Raw genomic sequence first — 27,139 nt, forward strand, 5'->3', positions numbered from 1 at the left:
TATGAGTTAACTTCTTGTATTCACCTTTATATGAATAAAATGTTTCAGGTTCGAACTCAATCCCTGCATATATTACAAAATGTCTCTGTCGATTGAGCTAAATTCGCGTGGATATTATTTTATTTTATCTCATCATAATATCATCTATCAAAACATATTTTACAAAAAAAATAATTTATATTGTTCATCAAAATAAATTATTTTTACAATAAATAAATAAAAAAGCCTATTTATTTTGAACACACGACACAAATATATAAACACCATCTTTCACTCTCTTCACCCTTTGCATTCTTCTTCTTCTACCTCCGCTCGAAGATATTGTTTCTTCTCAGTAACAAACTTTGCCACAAAACTTCTTGTTCTGTTTTGTTACTCCAATCTTCAATTTCATTCTTCTGCGAAGGTTTAATTTCTTTTTCTATTTTTCATTTTATTTTTCACACTTTCTTATTTATATATCTATCTGTTCAACCGAAAAAAAAAAAACTTGTTCTTAAGGATTCTCAAGTGTTTAAACTTCACAATCAATCCATAAAGTTTTTCCATTTGAATCGTTTTTTATTGGGTTGTAAATTTTTATCAAGTTTGCTTTTACATTGAAGGCAAAAACAAAAACATTTTTTTAATTGTTTTTTATTCTGTTTGTTTAGGATTTGGTTGTGTTTGGTTGATCTGTGTTGTAATCAGGTTTTGGAATTCTAGCTCCTCTTTGATGTCTTTGTGAATTCCATTAGGTTAGATCTGTTTTCTGGTTGTTACTTTTTCTGGTCAGCAAGTGAGGATTATTCCTTTAAACACATGCGCAAAAATCAGTATGAAGAGAGCTTGTTTAGATGCGAAGACGACAGGTTATTGCTTACAATTAATTCTCATTTACCCTTAAAAAATACCTTTTAATTTAATTTATTTTGTATTGGTTGGTTGTCGTCATAGTTGCCACGTGTTCTACTTTTTGGTTAGTTTTGGCATCACATGGTTGATTTGAGAGGTGTTATTTCCATAATATTTTTTTTTTATTTTATACTTTTAGGTTTGAACTTGATATGTTGTTAGAGTCTATAAATGCAACAAGTAAGAAAGTTGAGGAGATCATAGAAAAAGTTAATGATGATGTAATTCCAGGAGATATTCCAATTCGTATTGAGGAGCATTTATCAGGTTATATGTTTTTTCAATTGATCAATGAAATTTATCATAGCATATAAATGGAAAATGATGTAATTTCCTGATATTTTGTGTTCTGTTCTGATACTATCTTCTTGGTGTGTTGTTTTAGCTCTAAATCTTAGGTGCATTGAACGACTATACGGTGACCATGGGCTTGATGTGATGGAAGTGTTGAAAAAGAATGCATCTCGAGCCTTGCCGGTGATATTAACCCGCCTGAAGCAGAAACAGGAGGAGTGGGCAAGATGCCGTGCAGAGTTTAATATAGTTTGGGCTGATGTATATGCGAAGAATTATCATAAATCACTTGATCATCGAAGCTTTTACTTTAAGCAGCAGGATACAAAAAGCTTGACCACTAAAGGTAAAATATTAATTTTCTGTCCAATAACACAATTCTTGATTCTTTTTAACAGTATGGCACTCTTTAACAACCTTTAAATAGTAAGTTATTTAACATCCATTGAAAGAAAATATTTGGTTTAATCCTTTTAATATAGTTAAGAAATATTTAAAATTAGTTTAGGGAATAAAGTATACTTAATTAATTTAATGTAGTTAGTTAAGAACACAGCCCAAACCAATATTAGCAGGGCGTGGTGGGCATTTTAGACAAGATGTTGCTCTCCGATATCCATAAACTCTTGAATAAGGAAGGGGATACGGAGGATCTAAATGCATATTTGCGTGAGTGTTTTTGTCTGAGAATTGCTTTCTTCATGCTTGCCTCTTTTCATTATTTGTTGACATTGTTTTTATTTTGTAGAACCAATGTTGCCCATGACGCCTTCTGAGAGAAACAAATACTTGGCTGAAGTGAAGGTGAGGAAGGAAGCCGAGGGATATGCTACCAGTGATCCCGCCGGTGTAACTCATCGTAAAGCAAAGAGAAAAGACATTATTTCAAAGGATGATGCTGTTACTGTTCAGGTTGATACGGAGCTTGAGAACGTCGAGCAGGTTGTCGACCGGACTGGAGCGGAGATTGTGGATTCTCCTAAAAGAAAGAAAGGGAGAACTGGTAAGCGTAATAATGTGGGTGATAAGAGCGTCCATACCGCTGCAACCACTTCTTCGAATGATAAGGTGGGGGAGTCTTTTTGGCACAAAGAGTTTAATTTTCGAAGGTATAATTAATTTACTTCTGTGGATACTCTACCCTTCCCTATTATGTATTATATACTTTATTTGATCGTCAAATTTTGTAGGTATATGGAGGAAAATGTTCCCCTGGCGGATGTTGACGTTGATGCGGGAAGTAAAAGTAAGTTTGGCGACTTGGTGATGGATTCCGGAGAATATGCCCTTAGGATCCTCCTAATGAACCATGTTATGGAGAAGAAACATCTTGAGCTAGAGAAAAAATATAAAGATGCTTCTGAAGATGTTGAGAAATGGCGACACAAGGCAACATGTTTAGAAACCAGATTGAACGGGGCTCTGAAGTCCAAAGGTAAGGCTGAGGAAATTGCGAAGAGTTCTGAGGAAAAACTGGCGACTTTAACTACTGAGAAAGAAGCCGTGGAGCTGGAGAGGGATTCTTTGAAAGAAAGAAATGTTCAGCTGGAAGAAGAGGTGAAGGAGTGCAAAGGGGCCCTGGCAAAATATTTTGATGACGGCTTTGAGCGCGCCCGTGAACAGGCTAAATGGTTCTATCCTGAGGCAGACTTTAGTGGCCTGGATGCTTTTAAGATTGTCGAAGATGGGAAGTTGGTCGATGAAGAATGAAGTTCATTTGTAATTTATTTTGGTAGTCCTGCGTGGCGCTTTGCTTGAAGTATTGTGCAAGGGACTTGGTTTTAATCCTTCTTTGGCCGTTTTCTTACATTTTTATGGAACTAAAGGGGTAGGATAAATCGTCTTGGGTTTCAATTTCTGCACACCCTGGGAAGAGTTTGTTTCCTATGCTTCTAATCCCAAGAATTGGAGGGAGAGTTATTTAAGAGTCCATGGGGCCGCCGGCTGTGTCAAGGCCGCCGTTAAGGTCGATGGTGTGGCTAAGTTTCCTTTGCGGTGGACCACCAGCCCCGCCTCTATCACCGGTTATGACTATAGTAAGATGAGCGCTTATGAGCGTGACTTGGTTAGCTATCTGGAGAAGATGTTGCCTACGAACATCGCCCAACTCTTAAACAAAGAGCCAGATCGTGCAGGGCTAGAGTCTTATTTGTGTGAGTTCTCCTTTTGATCTTTTTCTTCCTCTGTATTTATTTTATGTTTGTTGTGTTTGATGTTTGTCATTTTCTTCTTTTCAGAAGAGGTGGTTCCCATGGTCCCTGCTTAGAGACAGAAGTATTTGGCGGAGGCTTTGGCCAAGAAGGCTGCAGGCTATGTTAAGAGTGATCCTGAGGGTGTTTTGGATCGAAAAAACAAAAGGAAGAATGAGAGCAGTTCTGCGGGCGGCAAGACGGAGGTTGCTCAAGAGCAGGACAAGAAATCGCCGGTGAAGAAGAGGGGAAAGTTTTAGTCAAGTTCGAAGGATGCTGAAGTCGCCGGCGAGGTGGGTAAGTCCCTTTGGGATGTAAATTTCGACTATGAAGGATTTGTGGTTGAGCACTTCGTGGGTTTTGATGAGGACATGGCGGCTGGTGATTCTGGCACCTTCGAGAGGGTCGCTCGTGATACTGGGATGTTTGGTCTTTGGACCGTTGTGCTGATGGAGGTTTTGGGGAAGAAGTACCAAGCCTTGAAGAAGCAGGAGGCGTTATTGAAGAAGGAGGTATTTGGCTGGAAGGGCAAAGCGACTAATGCTGAAGAGAAGTTGAAGGCCGCCTTGGCGGATAAGAAAACAGCTGAGGATGCTAAGAAGGAGTTGGAGGAGGAGGTGAAGACTTTAAAGGATGGGGTTGGAGTTAAGGATCAGAAGATTGCTGAGCTGGAGGAGGACTTGCACAATGAGAAAATGGAGTCTGCCTTGAGCTTCTATAAAATGGAGTCTGCCTTGAGCTGGTGAATAATGTAGTGAAATGATTTGTGGTGGAAGACTATTAATATACCATCAGGTATGTAGTGAACTATACCATCAGATATGTTGTTATAAAAGTCAACAGCCATGATTTGGGAAGGATTAATCCACAACAAGTGGGAAAATGTTTTGCAAACATGTTTTTCATCTCCGTTAGCGCCATCCTTTGGATCTTCGAAAGGTTGAAGCAACCATAACCATCCATAACAGACCTGCCTTTACTAGAAAGAAGAACCTGCCTCCTCCTGATCCAAAGAACCTAACCACGACACCACGTTCACCAGGTTACAATTCTTCATATCGCCATACATGTGCTGCTCAACTCATGACCAAACTCTGCTGAACCAGCAACCAGTGTTGAAATCACCTTGATCAACCACTACATCTCTGCTCTTACCATCAACCCAAAGTAGTCCCAACAGGGCTGCACTGCCAAAACTGCATATTTGAAACACGGGCACTGAGGTCTTGGGCTTCTGGCAAGACGTCCTTTAGTTAATCAAAGATTGGAGAGCAATGCTGGCTCCAAATGGCAGTGGCACTCAATGAGGATTGCTGACCTGTGCAGCCCTTGAGGGATTAATGTTAGGAACCAGATCTCAAAATAGGGAATTACAGAGAAGGAGTAAATCCTTGATTGACACAGAGCGTTGCTCCTTATATGAAGCTTATTGCTTCTTGCCCATAACAAACTTAGCTACCATCTAAGATAAGATCCCATTCTCTCACTCTACCCCTTATAATGAAACGGTTACAGCAATAAACCAAGGAATGCCACATCATTGGCACCTCAAGGCTTGCTAACTCCCACGTTCCCTACCCTTCTAGAATAAACCAACCATTTATTGGGACCACCCTGCTGACTGTGTACTAAATGGCTAGCTGCACCTCTATCAATTAACCTGCAATGTAGAGCCTTTTGATTGTTGGCAAAGAACAATATACAGAGATCTAGGTCAGTGGTTAAGATTTGGAAACTTTCAAATCTAGTATTAGAATGGATAGGTGGAGAAGCACAGTTGGAGGGGAATTGTTACGGGAGTTCGTCTGTTGCATGCTCTATGAAGAGAATCATTGGTCTCATTTTGGAGTTAGGTGCAATTTGTAAATTTAAAAACTCTAAATCCATGTGTGAAGGATAATAAACTAACTGAAAAATGAGATGACCTACTGAAACTGGTCAAAATTGCTGCTTCCGTTTGAGAAACATGCTACGAGTCTTTTACCCTAGATACCCACCCTATTATATCTCTTGAATATTAAGCCATATGTTACTGCTGTTTTCAAAAGAATATCAAGACCACCATTTCCTCTCTGCTGAAGTTCGTCTGACTACAATGATCATCTTGCGGCTGAAGTTGTCATTAACGCTCAAACTGTAATATATTCAGCATTTTACTCTAGTGCAAATCAGTTTTCATTCTAAGAGAGATATGTTACTGATTTTTCTATGAATGATTTGGTCCATGTAATTGATTCTCACCTACTAGGAAAATACTTGGTTGTTGTTGTTGCGGGGATTATATAATTTAAGAGTTAAGGCCAGCAATAACTTAAAACTGAATGAAAATCAGTTTGGGGCTCCGTTTTTTTTCCTTCCTTTTTCCTTCATTGCGTGTCATGTCAGGCTTGCATTGTTTCCCATATGGTATAATGTTTTGATTTCTTTTATAATTACCTAGGGTGCTGATTCTACAAGACCAGATACATCCACAAATGGGGCCATCACTGAAGACACCAAAGCTCACAGCTGTCACAAAGAATCAGTTGGACACTTCAAATGTGAAAGAGAAGAGGGTGAATTATCTCCGAATGGAGACTTTGAAGAGGATAACTTTGCAGTTTTTGCAAATGCTGGTCTGGAGGCAGTGCATAAAGGAAAAGATTGTAATACCAGTCAACACTACCAAAATAGACGTGAGGAACAAATTTGTGGGGTAGCTGTAGGTGAAAATGACAATGAAAGTGACGGAAGTCCTCATAGATCATCAGACGGCAGTGAAAATGCATCTGAGAATGGTGATGTTTCTGGTACCGAGTCTGCTGATGGTGAGGAATGTTCTCGAGAAGAACATGAAGAGGATGGGGATCATGATAACAAGGTCGAGAGTGAAGGTGAAGCTGAAGGAATGGTTGATGCCAATGATGTTGAAGGAGATGGAGCCTCACTGCCATACTCAAACGCTCTCTTAATGTAAAGCCTCTCGTAACATTTTTATTTTTCAACATAAATACTATATATCTCTATAATTATCGTGTACTATTATGTCATATCATGTATTGTTTTATCAATTACTTATTGTTTTGTGAATCAATTGCACCCAAGAAGTATACACTATTTACTATGAACTCAAACATCTGTCTTGCAAAAGAGCCAATAACTAACTTATTTACATTCTAATTTCCAATATCAACAATTATTTCAACATAAAATTTAGGGAACACTAATGAATGTTCTCGGGGCACTCTTTAAGTACCTTATACAATAGGTTTTTTATAAAAAAAAAAAATTGTATTTCTTTTGAGGGGATGAAAAATTTGTAAATCAATGCATTCGAAATGGATGTATTTGTTTCTTGGGATAAATATATTTTTGGTCCTTATAGGTATACTAACTTTTTGTTTTAATCTCTCTAAAAGTTCTTTTTGACTTTTAGTCCCCAACAATTTTAAATCATCACTTTTGGTCATAATTTTAAATCAACTCATGTGTAGCATTCATATTTCTGTTTTTTATTTTATTTGCATTTTGTTTTACGAACTGTAAAGCTTAAAATTGCAAAAGTTCTGGTAAAACATTATTCCGGATTTTAAAATCTGGAAATATCTGCAAAATTCTAACAACTCAATCCGGAAAACAAAATCCGGACCATGGGTTAAATTGGAAAAAAAAATAGGGCGCGCGAGGAAAGATATAGGGTGAGAAAATTAATAGTCCCTACTAAATTGTCTAAACAAAGATAATTTTTTTGATAAGATCACATCTTTCAACAAACCCTAATTCCCAAAGCCAGCCCCTAATTTGTAACAAGTAAACGTGCCATGTAATCTATCTTGTGGGCCACGCGACTATTTACCCTTCTATATTGTGTGATCCCTAAATCACCACTCGCTTAGAATATTGATTAACCCTAGTTATTATTAATTATTGATTATTTGATTAAAAAATTAACCCTAAATGATAAGATAAATACTTAGTATAAAATATACGCAAAATATGCTTTTCTACGACACCACACCCCCAATTTCTTAATCTTTTTGTTGTTGATAATACCACACAATCATGATTTCAGTATACGTTTTTATTTTAATAAAACTAGAGCATAGGTGATTAAGTCAAAAAAGAGAGTTTGTTAAGATTAATTAATTAATTAATAATATAAGATAGAATCAAATTAATTGAAATAAAATAACATATTTAGTAAAAAAAATAACTTCCATTTATCAAAATAAAATAAAATAAGACCCATAATTTTCTGATAAAGAAGATAACCTTATTTTTTTTATTGAAAAATGTCTATGTTAGTTGAGCTCGGAGCTAGCCGGAGTTAAGATAATCTTTAAATTTTAACGAACCCTAACAATTGTATTTGACCCTCCAACAAGAGCTCATTAGGACTTGCGTAAAGTTGGTACCCACGTTGACATAAAGAGTTGAACTCACGTTCTTATAAAATATGAGTTAACTTCTTGTATTCACCTTTATATGAATAAAATGTTTCAGGTTCGAACTCAATCCCTGCATATATTACAAAATGTCTCTGTCGATTGAGCTAAATTCACGTGGATATTATTTTATTTTATCTCATCATAATATCATCTATCAAAACATTTTTTACAAAAAAATAATTTATATTGTTCATCAAAAAAATTAATTATAATTTTACAATAAATAAAAAAGCCTATTTATTTTGAACACACGACACAAATATATAAACACCATCGTTCACTCTCTTCACCCTTTGCATTCTTCTTCTTCTTCTACCTCCGCTCGAAGATATTGTTTCTTTTCAGTAACAAACTTTGCCACAAAACTTCATTGTTCTGTTTTGTTACTCCAATCTTCAATTTCATTCTTCTGCGAAGGTTTAATTTCTTTTTCTATTTTTCATTTTATTTTTCACACTTTCTTATTTATATATCTATCTGTTCAACCAAAAAAAAAAACTTGTTCTTAAGGATTCTCAAGTGTTTAAACTTCACAATCAATCCATAAAGTTTTTCCATTTGAATCGTTTTTTATTGGGTTGTAAATTTTTATCAAGTTTGCTTTACATTGAAGAAAAAAAAAAACCATTTTTTGAATTATTTTTTATTATGTTTGTTTAGGATTTGGTTGTGTTTGGTTGATCTGTGTTGTAATCAGGTTTTGGAATTCTAGCTCCTGTTTGATGTCTTTGTGAATTCCATTAGGTTAGATCTGTTTTCTGGTTGTTACTTTTTTGTTCTTAATGTGTAACATGGGTTTTTTAAGATTTTGAGTTTCAAGACATTGATTTAGTGTTTGTTTGTTTTTTTTTTTTTTGACAGAGATGAAGAGGTCAAGAGATGATGGTTACATGAGTTCACAGCTCAAACGCCCTGTGCTGTCTTCTAGAGGAGAACCGTAAGTTTCATTAAAAAACATGTTTTTTCTGTGTCTTTAGTTTCTTGTTTCATGAATTGTTCTTGTGTGTGTGTTTGTGTTTTTTTCTCTTTGATTGCATTTTTAGTTTTCTCATTTGTTATTTAGGTTTAGGGTCTGTTTGGATTGACTTATTTGAACTTATCTACTGACGTAAGTTTTGTGAGACTGTTTGGGAGAACTTATGGAAATAGTTTATTTTCATATGTTTTCCAAGATAGCTTATGAAGACAGATTATACGAAAATAGTTTAACTATATTTTATCTTTCGTTATATAAATAGCCTATACATAAGTGCTTATCATTATAAGCGCTTGTGCTATAAGCTGAAAACAAGTTGTTATAAAAACAGGGACCTAGTCTCTATTACTGGTGAAGGTTCAATTTTTGTTTTTGTTGTGATGTTTGACTTGGTGAGATAAGATAAAATGTTTATTTGTTTGATGATTTATCTGTAGTTTCTATATGGAGTCATCCGTATTTCTAAGTTCTTTGGTGTAACTGAAACCGACAAGTTAATTTCTTTAGAGTTTTTTTTATATATTTTAACTAGCACTAGCAGGTTCTGTAGACCTTTACTATATTTAGACGAAGAAAAAAACTAACAGCAAAAAAGCATTCAACATTCTTTAGCTAAACAGTGTTTGAATGTCGCGAAACCGATAATTTGTTAAGTACTTTGTCATTAATTTGTTCAACGGACTAAGTATTTTTTTTTTAAAATTTGTTGAATGTAGTTCGGGGCAAGCCCAAGTGATGACTGGTGGTCAGAAGTTAACCACAAATGATGCCTTATCATATCTTAAAGCTGTAAGAGAAATGTTTCAAAACAACAAGGAAAAGTACGATGAATTTTTGGAAGTCATGAAGGCTTTCAAAGCCCAAAGGTTTATTCATCTAGAATTCATTCTCATTCTTTTTTCCCTCATGGTAGTGTGGATTTTCATTTTCTTAGCAGAGATTGATTGGTGTCACATTTTTTCTTTTGTTTAGAATTGATACAGCTGGTGTCATAGAAAGAGTGAAGGAGCTGTTTAAAGGGCATAAAGATTTGATTTTGGGATTTAACACCTTTTTGCCAAAGGGATATGCAATCACACTCCCATCGGATGATGAACAGCCTCCACAAAAGAAGCCTGTTGAATTTGAAGAAGCTATAAATTTTGTGGGCAAGATTAAGGTAAAAACAATTTTGAATTTGATGCACTTAATTTATTTCTTCCAACACATGTGCCAACACAAAGGTTGGGCCTAGGAACTTGGACGACTGAAATGCTGGCTTATTTAAATGTGGGCCTATGAAGATGTTGGCAGTGACATCGCATCGGCAATCTAGTGTTCCATCTTGCTCATAGGCCATAGCTCTCACACATTATTCGAAGATCAACTCAGCATCAGCTATTTAACTTTTCATTCTGATTGGCTTCTTTTTATGCAGAATCGTTTTCAAGGCAACGATCGCGTGTATAAGACTTTTTTAGACATACTAAATATGTATAGAAAGGAACTCAAGCCTATCACTGCAGTTTACCAAGAGGTCCGTTCTATCGTTGCCTATGTTATCATGTTCCAATTTGACTAATTTTTATTTTGGTTTAGCTATTTTTTCCCCTTTGGTAGGTGTTATGATTCTTGATACATACATTTTAATCATATTGCAATTCTCCAGGTTTCTGCTCTCTTCCAAGACCATGGAGATCTTCTCGAGGAGTTTACTCATTTTCTTCCTGATACTTCAGGAGCAGCTGCTGCACATTTTGCTTCTGCTCGTAATCCTCTCCTTCGAGATAGGAGCTCTGCAATGACAACAGGGAGGCAAATGCATGTTGACAAGGTATATGCCTCTCTTCTAGCTCTTATAACCCTTTTATTTTGTAGTTGACCATTAAGCTAAGCTAATTTGTTGCTTTTCTCATTGCCAGAGAGAAAAGACAACAACTTTGCATGCTGATCGCGATCTCAGCGTTGATCATCCTGATCCAGAACTTGACAGAGGTGTGATGAGGACTGATAAGGAGCAGAGAAGACGCGAGAGAGAAAAGGATCGTAGAGAAGAAAGAGATAGGAGAGAACGGGAAAGGGATGATAGAGATTATGATAATGATGGTAATCTGGAGCGTTTATCCCACAAGAAAAAGTCTGGTCATAGAGCTATGGACCCTGGTACTGCTGAACCATTGCATGATGCAGATGAAAAGCTCGACCTTCTTCCTAACTCGTCCTCTTGTGAGGATAAAAGTTCTTTGAAAAGTATGTCAATAACTAAAATTATTTAAGTTAAGATGCATGATATTTTAACCGCACTAACACTTCAGTCTCATCACGTTCACATGCAAAGGAATTAGTGGAAAATATAAAATGTAGAAAACCATTAATAACACCTGGAAAGTTATTATCTAATGCACATATTCATCTTCACTTTTTGTCAGTTATAATGGTAAAAGCTAGAAAAACTATCATATCTGTTGTTGATTGGATTATCTATAATTGAAAAATGCTAGTTTTTTTTTCTTTTTTTTTCTTCATGTTTTACTTGTAAGAAGAAATATCTATTTTCCAACTTGTTTTGGTGTTATATTTTTTGTTGAATAGTAATTTTAACTCTTTCTTTTATGATTCATATTGAACCTTAAAAATTTGTCATCTCAGGTTTGTGCAGTCCGGTGCTTGCTTTCCTTGAAAAAGTCAAGGAGAAGTTAAAAAATCCTGATGATTACCAGGAATTTTTGAAGTGCCTGCATATCTACAGCAGGGAAATAATCACCCGACAAGAACTACTGGCATTGGTATGGTTTCAAATTTTTAGAAGCTACATTTCTGGATTTTGTTTTTCCACATTCTATCAGTACCCTGCAATTTAGTGTGGTTTGCGTTGAACATTAACATTTGATAAATATTTTTAAGGTAAAATACGGAAATGAAGAACTTACCATGGGCATACAGAGAAAATCCCTGCACATTGTTGCCATTTATTTTGGAATGAAAAGTGCAGTGGGAGGAGCCAATTACAAGAGTTATATCTGGGCAAATAGCCAAAACAATAAACAATGGGTTTTGTTATATTGTAAAAGACCATTGGCCTTATGCATTATTTTAGCTTTGACTTTTGTTGACCTTTAACTTGACACAGCAGACACGTGTTCCTAGAATATAACCATACACCTTTGTGCAAGCCCATAGTCCATACATCATCAATGAAAGTCAATTTTCTATTAAACAATAGGAGTGAGTACAATGGGAAGGAAAAACAATTGATTTTAGTATGGTTTCCATAAAACAACAAATTAAAATTGTAATAGAATAGAACAATTGATTGAACAGTTTGATGCAGAGCTTTCCAAATACATTCAACTTCCAGCCGTCCCCCATGGCAAAAACCTGAAACTGAAAAAATTGAATGTGGTGTAGGAAATGTTGAATGGTATTGTGATATAAGTTATTTTTGTTGAACATAACTAAGGTTCACACTATTCAATTTAGGTTCAGATTATCATTGACTTTCATTCATTTCACATTTTGAAATTTGCCCCGTCGAAACATACTCTATGTAATTGCTAATATCTGTTTGGCTTATTCTTTTAGGTGGGTGATTTACTGGGAAAATATGCCGATATTATGGAGGGATTTGATGATTTTGTGACACAATGCGAGAAGAATGGTAATGTTCAAGCTATTTATTCACTTTCTACAAAATCTAGTTTCTTTTCGTTTTATATTATTTCTTTTATATTTTTTCTAATCAAGTGCTTTCATGTAGAAGGATTCCTTGCTGGTGTCATGAATAAAAGTAAGTTATATGGTTTTCTCTTTTCTGTTATCTTCTATAGATGCACCCCCTTCCCTTTCTTTATTTTTTTGTAGCATAGGCTCACATGAACATTTGCCAGTATTCTCTTCTGGTCCAAAAAATCTGACGTTGTTTATTCATCAGAATCTTTGTGGAATGAAGGACATGGGCAGAAACCACTGAAGGTAGAGGAGAAGGACAGAGATCGGGGCAGGGATGATGGGGTGAAAGAAAGGGACCGGGAACTCCGAGAAAGAGACAAATCCACTGGAATTTCCAACAAGGATGTCTCTATTCCTAAGGTGTCTCTAAGCAAGGACAAGTATGTAGGAAAGCCTATAAATGAACTGGACCTTTCTAACTGTGAACAATGTACTCCCAGCTACCGTCTCCTACCCAAAAATGTATTGGTTCTTTGCTTGCATCTTCATTTTTAGCTTGTCCCTGTGAAATCTGAGATTTCATAGATTTCATTACTGATTGTGTTTTATATGTATAATATTTTGGCTTACACAGTACCCAATACCATTAGCTAGCCAGAAAACTGAACTTGGCGCCAAAGTATTGAATGATCACTGGGTTTCTGTAACGTCAGGAAGTGAGGATTATTCCTTTAAACACATGCGCAAAAATCAGTATGAAGAGAGCTTGTTTAGATGCGAAGACGACAGGTTATTGCTTACAATTAATTCTCATTTACCCTTAAAAATACCTATTAATTTAATTTATTTTGTATTGGTTGGTTGTCGTCATAGTTGCCATGTGTTCTACTTTTTGGTTAGTTTTGGCATCACATGGTTGATTTGAGAGGTGTTATTTCCATAAGATTTCTATCACCAGTACTTTTCTGATATTTTTTTTTTATTTTATACTTTTAGGTTTGAACTTGATATGTTGTTAGAGTCTATAAATGCAACTAGTAAGAAAGTTGAGGAGATCATAGAAAAAGTTAATGATGATGTAATTCCAGGAGATATTCCAATTCGTATTGAGGAGCATTTATCAGGTTATATGTTTTTTCAATTGATCAATAAAATTTATCATAGCATATAAATGGAATATGATGTAATTTCCTGATATTTTGTGTTCTGTTCTGATACTATCTTCTTGGTGTGTTGTTTTAGCTCTAAATCTTAGGTGCATTGAACGACTATACGGTGACCATGGGCTTGATGTGATGGACGTGTTGAAAAAGAATGCATCTCTAGCCTTGCCGGTGATATTAACCCGCCTGAAGCAGAAACAGGAGGAGTGGGCAAAATGCCGTGCAGAGTTTAATATAGTTTGGGCTGATGTATATGCGAAGAATTATCATAAATCACTTGATCATCGAAGCTTTTACTTTAAGCAGCAGGATACAAAAAGCTTGAGCACTAAAGGTAAAATATTAATTTTCTGTCCAATAACACAATTCTTGATTCTTTTTAACAGTATGGCACTCTTTAACAACCTTTAAACAATAAGTTATTTAACATCCATTGAAAGAAAATATTTGATTTAACCCTTTTAATATAGTTAAGAAATATTTAAAATTAGTTTAGGGAATAAAGTATTGTACTTGCAAAAAGCACAATAATAGAATTAGGGTTTGTATTGTATTGGTCATGCCTTGAGAAGGCTCTCAAGGGTTGTATTTATAGCTCCCTATGGGCCGGATTTTGTGGTTACTTAGGCAGCAAGCAACAAGGGTATTCAAGTAATTAGGCGGCTTCTAGAGGTTTCTAGAAGCAGCTTGAGGCGGTGCTACGAGGAGAGCGCGCCTTGGGCCTAAAAGCCCATTAACAGGGCGCTTAAGGCCTTGTGGAGGGCTCCAAGACCTTCTAGAGGGTTTAAGAGCCCTTCTGAGGGTCTCTTATGTCTTTAGGAATATTATGACGGTCCACAACCCCCAAAGCACGAGCCTTGGGAGAAGGCGAAGTGATTTAATCGTTTGCAAATTTCGTTTTATATTCGGATATTCACTTTGTATTCAGAGAGTTCTTATGGGCGTATGTATGTTTCATACGGAAAGCGTCGCCTTGGGGCGATGTAAGAGGTCTTGAGAGCCCCCAAGGGTGAGTATATTACTTGCCTAGAAGGCGTCGCCCTGAGGTGATGTAGGATGTCTTGAGAGCCCCCGAGGGTGAATGTACGACTCTGATGATCCCTTCTAGCCCCCCAAGCATGAGTCTTGGGACAAGGCGAGGTGGTTTGTCCAGTAATTAAGGCGGGTTGGGTACACATTTTGCTCTGGGCATCTGGACGGCTCTCAGATCTCTTGACTCTTCGTTGATATCCACGTGTTTGAATCGTAGCTTATTCCTTAAGTGTCTCCACTAATTGAAGTCCCCAACACGTTTTTCGAGGCATCCTTCAATCTCTCTTATATAAGCGTGACTGTTCTTCATTTTCAACTTCTCTTTGCTTTCTCTCTATTTTGCATCCGCTCGTAGCTTCCAACTTTGTTTGAGATTTCTGTTGCTTGTCACTTTTAGGTATTCTCCGAACTTTTTCTCTTTTACTGTTTTGTTTTCACTTCGTAGACGTAGTTCTAGGAAATGGTTTTAATTAGAGAGTGCGACGAATCGGGAAAGGTGATTGATCCCACTGATCCAGCTGAGAGGGAACAGTTGAGGAAGGATTGTTTGAGACATGCAACCGGCCCTAATGGAGTTATTGATTGGGTGGTTTACAATTTAGGGCTTTACGGGGAGAATTTATTCAGTGATTTATCTAGTGAATCCAGCGTTGATTCGAGTAGTGATAGTGACTATGATTCTCTGCTACTTCAGGAACGAATTGCGGGGAAAACGTTTGTCGAGAGGTTTGTCTGTTCCAGCCATCTGAGTTGATAGGTGAGGAGTCGAGATCTAGTTCTACGGAAATGGCTGGTTTCGCCGAAGAAGTCCGCGTGGAGTATTCGTTATACACTAACGTTCCTGACGTTAATTTGTTTCGTAGCAAATTCAACATCTCATCCACCGGACATGAAGAGGATGTGGTGGTGTTGTTGTCTTGCGACGAAGATGAACGCGTCTGTGATCAAGAGACGTCAGGCGAGCAAGACGAATCCTATTTGATGTACATGGCTGTCTTAGAAGAATTCGGCGTGAAGATTCCTTTCACTTCTTTAGAGATGGACGTGCTGAAGTTTCTCAATGTCGCGCCCTCCCAGATCCGTCCCAATAGTTGGGCGTTTATCCGAGGCTTTGAGATTCTGTGTAAGGCTTTGTCCTTGGAACCTTCTGTTGGTGTTTTCTTTCACTTCTATGGTACTAAGGATGTCAATAAAGGAACGTGGATTTCTATTGGTGCTCATGCCGGGAAGAGACTCTTTCCTCCTTATGCTTCTAACTTTAAGAAAGAATGGCGAGATTCATTCGCCAGGATACAAGGCGCGCCTGAGTGTTCTACTGCATCTATTTTGGTGGATGGGAAGCCTAAGTTTCCTCTTCGTTGGACAAACAATCCTCGGGCGGTGATGGGTTTCGATTTTGCCTAGATGACGCCTTACGAGCAGTCTTTAGTTTGTTTCTTGGAGAAGTTTCCTCTCATCAATATTCATGAGTTGTTGGATAGAGAGGGAGATGTTAGAAGCATGGACGCCTATTTGCGTGAGTGGTTTTTGGTTAAAAGTTTTTACATTATTCTTGGATTTTTGTGTTTATTCTTGCAGTTCTGACCTCTTATGCTGTTTTAATCCTTGTAGAAAAAATGTTGCCCTTGACTGGATCAGAGCGCAAGAAGTATTTGGCGGAACTGGAGAAGAGTAAGAATTTAGATGGCTATATGTCGAGCGATCCGGCAGGTTTGAAGTTGAGGAAGTTGAAGAGGAAGGAGCCCGCCGCGAAGAGTGGCGCCGAAACTTGCGAGGTGGAGATAAAAGACTTGGATGGTACTGGGGACGAAGTTGCATTTGTTCTGGCGGACTCTCCTCAGCCAAAGAAGATGAAGACAGGCAAGGCTGTGGATTCCGAGAGGGATCGCTCGGCGAGTAGAGATGTGGGTGGCACTTCACTGAACGTAGAAGCTACGAAGTCTTTTTGGCATTCGGAGTTTGATTTTCGAAAGTATGTTCTTGTTTCTTCTGATTTGTTATCTGGTTAACTCTTTCATTTATCTTATCAGCTAGTTCGTGTTTGTAGATACATGGCGGAGCATGTACCTTTGGCGAAGGTTGACGTTGATGCTGGTGTAAAGGCCAAGTTTAGTGACTTGGTGGTGGATGCTGGGTCGGCGGCCTTGCGTATTCTTCTAATGGGTCATGCGATGGAGCTGAAGCATGGTGCTGTTGAAAAACAGTTCAAGGATGCCGCTGAGGATGTAGAAAAGTGGAAGCACAAAGTTGTTGGTTTTGTGGGGCGTTTAAAAGATGCCCTGAAAGAGAAGAAGGCTGCAGAAAAAGAACTTGGTGATATGAAAGAGGCGAAAGAGGCTGCGGAGAAGGAGAGGGATACGCAGAGAGAAGAAGTAGATAGGCTTCAGAAGGCTTTAGAGGAGGCGAACTCGGCCGTTGAAGATGGGAGGCGAGCTCTTGCCGTTTACTTTGAAGATGGTTTCAAGTGCGCCACAGAGCAGGTGTTGCTTTTCAATCCTGGGGCAAAGGTGGACGAGCTTGATTCTTTCAAAGTCATTGTAGATGGCAAGTTGGTCGATGAAGAATGATAGTTGTACTTTATTTATTCTGTTTCGTTTGGACAATGTGTTCTTCGTTTTTTGTAATGATAACATTTTCGTGTCGTTTTTTAACTTATTTAGCCCATGGTGCTGATTATGGCGAGTTGATACGCCTTTTTGTTGCTTTATAAACAATTTTCTTGTTTTTAAGTTAATGCTCGGTTTTTGGCAACTTCGTGAATGAAAATCACATATTATCTTCGAATTTTGTGTCTGTGTGTTTCAAACGCTTTGGCGTATTGTCGGTTTCTGTCCGTAATAGAAGAGACTTTGTTTGAACGTTCAGTGCCATGGGGGGATGAATGGGCGTTCAGTGCCTCGGGGGATGAGCAAATGTTAGTGCCACGGGGGGATGAACGAATACTCAGTGCCTCTGGGGGATGAGCAAATGTCAGTGCCACGGGGGGTTGACAAGGCGTTCAGTGCCACGGGGGATGAACAAATACTCAGTGCCTCGGGGGGATGAGCAAATGTTAGTGTCACCGGGGGTTGACAAGGCGTTCAGTGCCACGGGGAGATGAACGAATGTCAGTGCCACGGGGGGTTGACAAGGCGTTCAGTGCTTTGCTTCAATGCCACGGGGGAATGAACGGGCGTTCAGTGCCACGGGGGATGAACGAATACTTGGTGCCTCGGGGGATGAGCAAATGTCAGTGCCACGGGGGGTTGCCAAGGCGTTCAGTGCCACGGGGGATGAACGGGCGTTCAGTGCCTCGGGGGGATGAGCAAATGTCAGTAGTCTTTGCAATTTTTCTGTCATGTTTGATTCTGTAGTCGAGAAGGCGATCAATGGAAAGTTTGAGTCAAGTTCGAAGGATGTTGAAGTCGCCGGCGAGGTGGGTAAGTCCCTTTGGGATGTAAATTTCGACTATGAAGATTTTGTGGCTGAGCACTTCGCGGGTTTTGATGAGGACATGGCGGCTGGTGATTCTGGCGCCTTCGAGAGGGTCGCTCGTGATTCTGGGATGTTTGGTCTTTGGACCGTTGTGCTGATGGAGGTTTTGGGGAAGAAGTACCAAGCCTTGAAGAAGCAGGAGGCGTTATTGAAGGAGGTGTCTGGCTGGAAGGGCAAAGCTACTGATGCTGAAGAGAAGTTGAAGGCCGCCTTGGCGGATAAGAAAACAGCTGAGGATGCTAAGAATGAGTTGGAGGAGGAGGTGAAGACTTTAAAGGATGGGGTTGGAGTTAAGGATCAGAAGATTGCTGAGCTGGAGGAGGACTTGCACAATGAGAAGATGGAGTCTGCCTTGAGCTTCTATAATGGTTTTAACCGGGCGCGGTCGCAAGCTGAATTCCTTTGTAAGGGCGCCGATTTCAGTCGTATGAGCATGGACAAAGTTGTAGAGGGTGATGATTTGGTGGTTGAGGTGGAGCCTGTTGCGGGGACTTAATTTGAATCCTATTTTCCTTATAGTCTTGCCATCTGTTTTGAATTCTCAGGCTTTGTAATTTATTATCTATTTTGAGATTATTGGCTCTGTACTTCAGCTTTTTGTAATTCGTACAATGTTTCTAATGCTTAAGAATTATCGTAGCTTTCGTTTAAAGTTTATGTAGAACTTGATTTGGATTTGCATGTGTTCTAAAGAACTGGCGTGTTTTCGTAGAACTTTATGAGCTTGGTTTGAACTTCGTTGATACTTTATATTCTGACTGAAATTTTTGAATGGATTATCCTGTTTTTCTTTTTGAATGGATTTACCTGTTATAGTACTTGCGTCTTTATATTATGCTTTCGGATTTATTTCTATTTAAGCCTCATCTTCGCGGACTTCGAGTCAGACGGGCTGAGGTTGCCCTGTTGGACTTTGAGTTCGGCAATCTCATATTGCTGTGTGTTGCCTGCACGGACTTGAGTCCAGCAGTTTTTTTTCCTTCTTGAGTTTGAACAAATCACTATTGTTCTACAATAAGCTCTTCAGTACAAAATATTGTCAAATAACATCTGAAGCTGCGCTGTAGCATTGTTACATAGTGTAATTTCAACAAACCACTATTTTCTGTGTTGGAAATTCCGCCTTCAGTTATTTTTAACTCGTGTCTTATTTGTGAAATGCCCTGGGCTTGCTTTGCTGAAGGATGCCTTGGACCAGAGCATTAACAACGCAGGATACCATCTTCATTCCATTGTTTGTTTTGTTTTTTCCTTCCAATTTAGTTCCTTTTGGTTATAATGGAATACATAGTTCCTTTCGCCAGGTTTCTTCCTTTGAAAGGAATTTATATGCACATAATTTGTACGCTGGAATGCATCTTTGATTGTATTGATTTAAAAGACTTGGTCTCTAGAGCTTCTTTGCACACAGATTGCAAAATAATTGTTATTGTTTGAGCACAATGGAACTTGGAATTTGAAATATGTGGTGATCACGGTGTAAAAGTTTTTTTTTTATTCTTCTGATTCCTAACTCCTTTCTTTTACTGTGGATTACAGCCTTATTGGGAGAGATCAAAGAAATTAGCGAGAAGAAACGAAAAGAAGATGATGTTCTTCTTGCAATTGCTGCTGGAAATAGACGGCCTATTCTTCCTAACTTGGAATTTGAGTATCCTGATCCAGAGATACAGGAAGATTTGTACCAACTCATAAAATATTCATGTGGAGAAGTTTGTACAACCGAACAATTGGATAAAGTGATGAAGATTTGGACAACATTTTTAGAACCAATGCTTGGTGTTCCTTCTCGACTGCGTGTTCCCGAAGACACAGAAGATGCTGTGAAGGCCCAGAAAGATTCTGCAAAAACTGGTACAGCAAGTATTGCCAAGGGTGATAGTAGTCCTGGTGTTGGTGCTACCATAATGAATCTTAAGAGTTCAAACCCTAATAGAAATGGAGATGCTAGTGTTCCATTTGAACAATCAAATTCTTGCAAAGAATGGCAAGCAAATGGGGTTGGTGGGGTTAAAGAGGATAATTGTCTCAAATCAGACCGTTCTGCGCTTAAGACTGAAACTTTGGGAAGTAGTACCCTGCAGGGTAATGTTCATATAAGTGCATCCGTTCCTGACAAAGTATCAAGAGTCAATAAGCAAGATCATTCCATTGAACAGTTGGTGAATGCTAATGTCTCAATGTCCTCTGGAATGGAGCAAAGTAATGGAAGAGCAAACATGAATAATGCATCAGGTTGGCAACTTGATAAAAGAATGATGCAACATTTACTTCATTGTTTATCTTACATACTTGGTCATTAGTGTTTCCTTTGATTTTCAACTGTTTCTCTAATGAATGGACACTCTGAGATACCTTTTTTTTTCCTTTTCTTTTTTTTTCTGCAAGGATTTGCTGCAACTCCGTCTAGACCTGGTTATATTTCTAGTGAGGGAGGGCTTGATTTACCTTCATCAGAGGTATGGCTTAACTCCTTTATCACCTTATTTTAGTCTATTTTCAAGTTTAAGTGAATGAGACTTACGGTTTAATTTAATTCACTATTGGGATATATCATATGGGTTGAGTCTAGGGTGAATAATGTAGTGAAATGATTTGTGGTGGAAGACTATTAAATACCATCAGATATGTAGTGAATTATACCATCAGACATGTTGTTATAAAAGTCAACAGCCATGATTTGGGAAGGATGGATTAATGCACAACAAGTGGGAAAATGTTTTGCAAACATGTTTTTCATCTCCATTGGCACCATCCTTTGGATCTTCGAAAGGTTGAAGCAACCATAACCATCCATAACAGACCTGCCTTTACTAGAAAGAAGAACCTGCCTCCTCCTGATCAAAAGAACCTAACCATGACACCACGTTCACCAGGTTACAATTCTTCATATCGCCATACATGTGCTGCTCAACTCATGACCAAACTCTGCTGAACCAGCAACCAGTGTTGAAATCACTTTGAATAACCACTACATCTCTGCTCTTACCATCAACTTAAAGTAGGGATGGCACTTCAGTGCCTTCGCCTTTGGTGCCTTTAAGGTGTCTTTAGTTCATTTTAGATGAGAGAGAATGTTAGATGAATGATTAAAATAAATTATTTAGATGAGAGAGAATGAATGGTTTAGAGAGAGATAGGATCAAAGGCACCAAAGACAAAGGCACCGAAGTGCTACCCCCCAAAGTAGTCCCAACAGGGCTGCACTGCCAAAACTGCATATTTGAAACAGGGGCGCTGAGGTCTTGGGCTTCTGGCAAGATGTCCTTTAGTGCAATCAAAGATTCGAGAGCAATGCTGGCTCCAAATGGCAGTGGCACTCAATGAGGATTGCTGACCTGTGTAGCCCTAGAGGGATTAATGTTAGGAACCAGATCTCAAAATAGGGAATTACAGAGGAGGAGTAATCCTTGATTGACACAGAGCGTTGCTCCTTATACGAAGGTTATTGCTTCTTGCCCATAACAAACTTAGCTACCGTCTAAGATAAGATCCCATTCTGTCACTCTACCCCTTATAATGAAACGGTTACAGCAATAAACCAAGGAATGCCCCATTATTGGCACTTCAAGGCTTGCTAACTCCCACGTTCCCTACCCTTCTAGAATAAACCAACCATTTCTTGGGACCACCCTGCTGACTGTGTACTAAATGGCTAGCTGCACCTCTATCAATTAACCTGCAATGTAGAGCCTTTTGATTGTTGGCAAAGAACAATATACAGAGATCTAGGTCAGTCGTTAAGATTTGGAAACTTTCAAATCTAGTATTAGAATGGATAGGTGGAGAAGCACGGGTGGAAGGGAATTGTTACGGTGAGTTCGTCTGTGTCATGCTCTATGAAGAGAATCATTGGTCTCATTTTGGAGTAAGGTGCAATTTGTAAATTTAAAAACTCTAAATCCATGTGTGAATGATAATAAACTATAATGAAAAATGAGATGACTTACTGAAACTGGTCAAAATTGCTGCTTCCGTGTGAGAAACATGCTACGAGTCTTTTACCCTAGATACCCACCCTATTATATCACTTGAATATTAAGCCATATGTTGCTGCTGTTTTCAAAAGAATATCAGGACCACCATTTCCTTTCTACTGAAGTTCGTCTGACTACAATGATCATCTTGCGGCTGAAGTTATCAAAAACACTCAAACTGTAATATATTCAGCATTTTACTCTAGTGCAAATCATTTTTCATTCTAAGAGGGATATGTTACTGGTTTTTCTATGAATGATTGGTCCGTGTAATTGATTCTCACCTACTAGGAAAATACTTGGTTGTTGTTGCTGCGGGGATTATATATAATTTAAGAGATAAGGCCAGCAATAACTTAAAACTGAATGAAAATCAGTTTGGGGCTCCGTTTTTTTTTCCTTTTTCCTTCATTGCTGTCTTGTCAGGCTTGCATTGTTTCCCATATGTATAATGTTTTGATTTCTTTTATAATTACCTAGGGTGCTGATTCTACAAGACCAGATACGTCCACAAATGGGGCCATCACTGAAGACACCAAAGCTCACAGCTGTCACAAAGAATCAGTTGGACACTTCAAATGTGAAAGAGAAGAAGGTGAATTATCTCCGAATGGAGACTTTGAAGAGGATAACTTTGCAGTTTATGCAGATGCTGGTCTGGAGGCAGTGCATAAAGGAAAAGATTGTAATACCAGTCAACACTACCAAAATAGACGTGAGGAACAAATTTGTGGGGTAGCTGGAGGTGAAAATGACGATGAAAGTGACGGAAGTCCTCATAGATCATCAGACGACAGTGAAAATGCATCGGAGAATGGTGATGTTTCTGGTACCGAGTCTGCTGATGGTGAGGAATGTTCTCAAGAAGAACATGAAGAGGATGGGGATCATGATAACAAGGTCGAGAGTGAAGGTGAAGCTGAAGGAATGGCTGATGCCAATGATGTTGAAGGAGATGGAGCCTCACTGCCATACTCAGAGCGCTTTCTTCTTACTGTAAAGCCTCTCGTAAAATATGTCGGCCCGGTGTTTCATGGGAAAGAAGAGAATGTTAAAATTTTTTACGGAAATGATTCCTTTTATGTGCTGTTTAGACTTCATCAGGTACAATTATGTCAGTTTATGTATTATATACATTTATAGTTGTGGTTGTAGACTGACCAGAAGTTTCAGAGCTCATAATATATTCTTTAACTTGCATTTTCTTTGCTAATTTGACAGACATTGTATGAGAGGATACGATCGGCAAAGATTAACTCATCTTCTGCTGAAAAGAAATGGAGAGCTTCAAATGATACAAGTTCCACTGATCGATATGCCAGGTAATATGCATTGGAATGTTACTGTTTATTACAAATTAAACTATACATTTGAATATCTATACAAGACTGATGATGCCCTTTATGGTTTTATGCTGCAGGTTCATGAATTCTCTTTACAGTTTACTGGATGGTTCTTCTGATAATTCAAAATTTGAAGATGACTGTCGAGCTATTATTGGAACTCAGTCATATGTCTTGTTCACGTTAGACAAGCTGATATATAAACTTGTTAAGCAGGTAATGTGCATGAATTATTTTTGTAAGTATGTAAATTGACATTTGTTTTGGATAATATTCGGTGTATATTTTAGTATCGGTAATTTTAGGACAGATTTTTTCCTGTTTTTCTTGATTAAGATTTATTAGGCTTAGCCTATATAATCACATTAGTGCTTTTACTTTTATATTCAATTAACGGAATTCAGTTTTTCTCTTGTTTTCCACTTGGTATTAGAGCTGTCGATCTGGGAAGCTCCACTTCCGCACCAAAACAAGCAAAAACCTAGCTGCCTTCATTGCAGCCATCTTAATTGCCTTCTTTCCAGCCACATACTAGGCAGCCTTTGTTGCTGCCTTGCACCTTGAGTCCGTTCTCTGCTTTCTTTTGTCCCGCAATCACAGCCATCTGCCGATGCCATTTGTCATTTCTGTCTCCACTATATGCTGTCGCCGCCGATCTTGCACAACCCAAAACCTTGGGCCTTTCTGATTTGTCATGTGGTCTCACATGCAGTTTTTCAGTTCTGCCCTTGTCAGCTTGTGGGTTCCACGTGCCACCCTTTTCTCCCCAATTTTCGGCGCTGCTGAAACCGGTCATCTCGTGTGGCCTTGCTGGTTTGGTTGGGGCCAATTCCATTGTGTGGATCCCATGTTTGATGTGTTCTAGGCATTTCTTTGTAAATCTCTTTTGTTTGTGGTGTCGCCATTGCTGCGTCCCATCCCTTGTTTGATTTTATTAGGCCCCAATGTCGACTGTTTTTTGGCTGTTCCAATGGTTTTTTCCTGTCCTCACAAGCAAGAAATTGTCGGTTTCATTCTTATGCTATGTCACTTGACAAATGTCCTGCTATTTCATCGTTGATAAATGTTCTGAGACGGAGGATATGTGGATACTTGTCTCCTATGCTAGCGATCTATGGATGTTTGTTCCTTACACTTCTCATCTTACTCCACGATGTCTCAATAGCAACATATTATTGTTTCTAATGGATCTCATGCTCCTGTTATGGGGTACGGGCAACATTCATAATCTAGTTTCTAATAAAATATTGTGTGCATGTGTATATCTTAGCATCTGTTTATTAGGATACGTTTTTTTTCTTCCTGTTTTTCTTGATTGTGATTTATTATGCTTAGCTTATATAATCACAACAACGCTTGTACCTTTTTCATTCAATTGATGAGATTCAGTTTTTCTCTTGTTTGTTTTACTTTCCGTTTTTCACGTGCCTTTATACACCATTCCATCTTTTTTCTGAGCCTGAAACCATGTCCTATTTTGTTTCAGCTTCAAGCTGTTGCCAGTGGCACTGATGAGATGGATAATAAACTTCTTCAACTATATGCATATGAACAATCAAGAAAATCTGGAAGCTTTTTTGATATAGTTTATCATGAAAATGCCCGTGTTCTTCTTCATGATGAGAACATATATCGTATTGAATGTGTAAGTTTTTATTTGTTCCACTCCTCTACTTGGATCAGCTTTTGATTTATTTATTTATTTATTTATTTTGGTTGAGCATTCAAATGAAATCTTAAATGGATAGCTTTATATACATAATAGTTAATGGTTGCAGTGGAAGTGGATTGATATTCCAGAAAAACATTACCTGCAATGTCAAAGGTTTGAATTCTGGAGTCCACTCACCACTCACTACTTCGGGAAGAATTTAACATAACCACCACCCCTGTCTTAAGAGTTACTCTCACAGATATGCCTGTGTGACTGTGTCAAAGGTTAAGTTTATATGATCTATAACAGTTTTATTTAATAACTCCTTGCAGTCACCTACTCGATTGTCTATTCAGTTGATGGACTATGGACATGATAAGCCAGAAGTGACTGCTGTGTCAATAGATCCTAATTTTTCAACCTATTTGCACAATGACTTCCTATCTGTTGTCCCCGGCAGTAAGGAGAAGTCAGGAATTTTCTTAAAAAGGTATTTATAAGTAGGAGAATTATTGGTGCCATTTCATTTGCAGTCACTTTAATTCGATCAATTCATTAACCTACCTTTGTATTTACTTAAGGTTCATTTATTTTATGTAGGAATAAACTAAAATGTGCCAGGAGTGATGAGTTTTCAGGCCACGTTATGGATGGAGTACAAGTTATCAATGGTTTGGAGTGTAAAATTGCTTGCAATTCATCCAAGGTATGTAATCATTTACTTCTGTATATTGTAAAAAATTATATGCCATTTGTTCTGAAATCACCAAATTTTAGTAAATTTTTGCTTCGCCCTTTTTTCGTTAATGCCATGCATTTTGCTTACTTTTTTATGCATCTTCCGATTGTATTTCTGAACTCCCATTCTTTGTTTTCTCCTTTGAACACATTGCTTGCTGTTAGGTTTCATATGTTTTAGATACCGAAGACTCTTTAATTCGAACAAAAAGGAAAAGGGGAAGTTTGCATCAGAACAATTCATATTGTGAACAGACAATGTCTTCGAACACTTGTTCAAGCAGAGTACGGCGGTTCTACAAATTTCTTTCCATCAAATGATGATATCCAATTTGAGACACATGGTATGTGATTTTCCTTTATTGCTTCTTGAGATCCCACATCAATTAGAGATATAGGAAGGAAAAAAAAAAACGTTCTTATAAGGCTTGAGCAATCACTACCCCTTAGCTTTTGGAGTTGATTTATGCCCAGATTTTAAGTTATTTTTAGAACCCAAATGTTTAACTAACAACATTAGAGCCTTACCTTCTCTGTGTCAATTGTAGACAGTCTTACTTTGTATTCGCGCGAAACTTTAACATGTGATTCAAATGTTTTTCCCACCATTAGTGTCAAATTGCTGTAGACATCTTTATCATTTTTTTTGTTGCAATTTCCAAGTTAATGAGTGTTTATATGAAAACAATCCATTAATTGCAGTTTTGTTGGCCTCGGTAATATTGGTCATGCATCAGTGGTACCAGCACCAGATGACGATGACATCGCATCCTAGAAATGGAGAATGTGATGTTTTTCTGAGATATAATTTACTTTCTTGTGCTCTTCACATCTTCAATCCTAGACACCAAATAAGGGATACAGAAAAGGAGATGATGAGGCTCAGGAGATTGTATTATATTGTGACATGGTGACTGATGAGTTATATCATGATGTAAATAGAGGTAATCTGTACACTAGGGAACATTTTCTTTCCATTCATCCACATTTTTGCTATCTTAATAAGTTTTATTTCTCTTCTTAGCTCGCTACCAACTTATTGAGATTATTATTCAAATTATGAAATATTCGGCGGCTGCAATTGGCCTCCACATTCACTTAAATTGTGCACCATGTCATTTGGGAAGAAATTTATTTATGTTTATTTTTTTGACATCCTAAATAATGCGCGTTCTTCTATGTATTGCATGTCATTTGGGAAAGGTAGAAGGGTATATGACATGGTGCAATTAGATTTCATATTCAGGGTTGTAAAGTGGTCTTGCCTTTGCAGCCAATTTTTTTACATTTCCTTTGTCAAATTATGAAACTGGGTGTGGAATCTAAAATT

The 27,139-nt window shown here is 38.0% G+C and overlaps 2 protein-coding genes across 12 annotated transcripts; both read left to right on the forward strand.

Moving 5' to 3' along the window:
• Positions 1–288: 288 nt before the first annotated feature.
• Positions 289–6,490, forward strand: LOC146899779 (uncharacterized). 5 transcript variants are annotated; one of them, XM_085733554.1, is made up of 8 exons: positions 289–406; positions 654–851; positions 1,034–1,161; positions 1,280–1,534; positions 1,937–2,297; positions 2,379–3,341; positions 3,426–5,513; positions 5,818–6,490. In XM_085733554.1, the coding sequence occupies exons 2-6, from the start codon at positions 802–804 to the stop codon at positions 2,896–2,898; spliced, it is 1,314 nt and encodes a 437-aa protein (XP_085589680.1). In that variant the 5' UTR covers positions 289–406; positions 654–801; the 3' UTR covers positions 2,899–3,341; positions 3,426–5,513; positions 5,818–6,490. The 5 variants fall into 5 exon arrangements, with proteins under 5 accessions (XP_085589680.1, XP_085589681.1, XP_085589682.1 ...); XM_085733555.1 differs by having other exon boundaries at positions 691–851; XM_085733556.1 differs by having other exon boundaries at positions 738–851.
• Positions 672–26,912, forward strand: LOC146899780 (paired amphipathic helix protein Sin3-like 3). 7 transcript variants are annotated; one of them, XM_085733549.1, is made up of 25 exons: positions 8,093–8,221; positions 8,465–8,548; positions 8,666–8,741; positions 9,497–9,646; positions 9,753–9,939; positions 10,198–10,296; positions 10,429–10,593; positions 10,682–11,009; positions 11,409–11,545; positions 12,342–12,417; positions 12,517–12,546; positions 12,691–12,950; positions 13,063–13,217; positions 13,425–13,552; positions 13,671–13,925; positions 19,637–20,332; positions 20,486–20,556; positions 22,555–23,178; positions 23,296–23,396; positions 23,495–23,633; positions 24,904–25,062; positions 25,404–25,561; positions 25,672–25,777; positions 25,975–26,153; positions 26,512–26,912. In XM_085733549.1, the coding sequence occupies exons 3-24, from the start codon at positions 8,668–8,670 to the stop codon at positions 26,128–26,130; spliced, it is 4,254 nt and encodes a 1,417-aa protein (XP_085589675.1). In that variant the 5' UTR covers positions 8,093–8,221; positions 8,465–8,548; positions 8,666–8,667; the 3' UTR covers positions 26,131–26,153; positions 26,512–26,912. The 7 variants fall into 7 exon arrangements, with proteins under 7 accessions (XP_085589676.1, XP_085589675.1, XP_085589678.1 ...); XM_085733552.1 differs by having other exon boundaries at positions 12,520–12,546; XM_085733547.1 differs by having other exon boundaries at positions 8,502–8,548.
• The last annotated feature ends 227 nt before the right edge of the window (positions 26,913–27,139 follow it).

Source organism: Medicago sativa, chromosome 8 (genome assembly GCF_051527215.1).
Source record: "Medicago sativa cultivar Bolivia chromosome 8, Bolivia_mono, whole genome shotgun sequence".
NCBI classification, from domain to species: domain Eukaryota; kingdom Viridiplantae; phylum Streptophyta; class Magnoliopsida; order Fabales; family Fabaceae; genus Medicago; species Medicago sativa.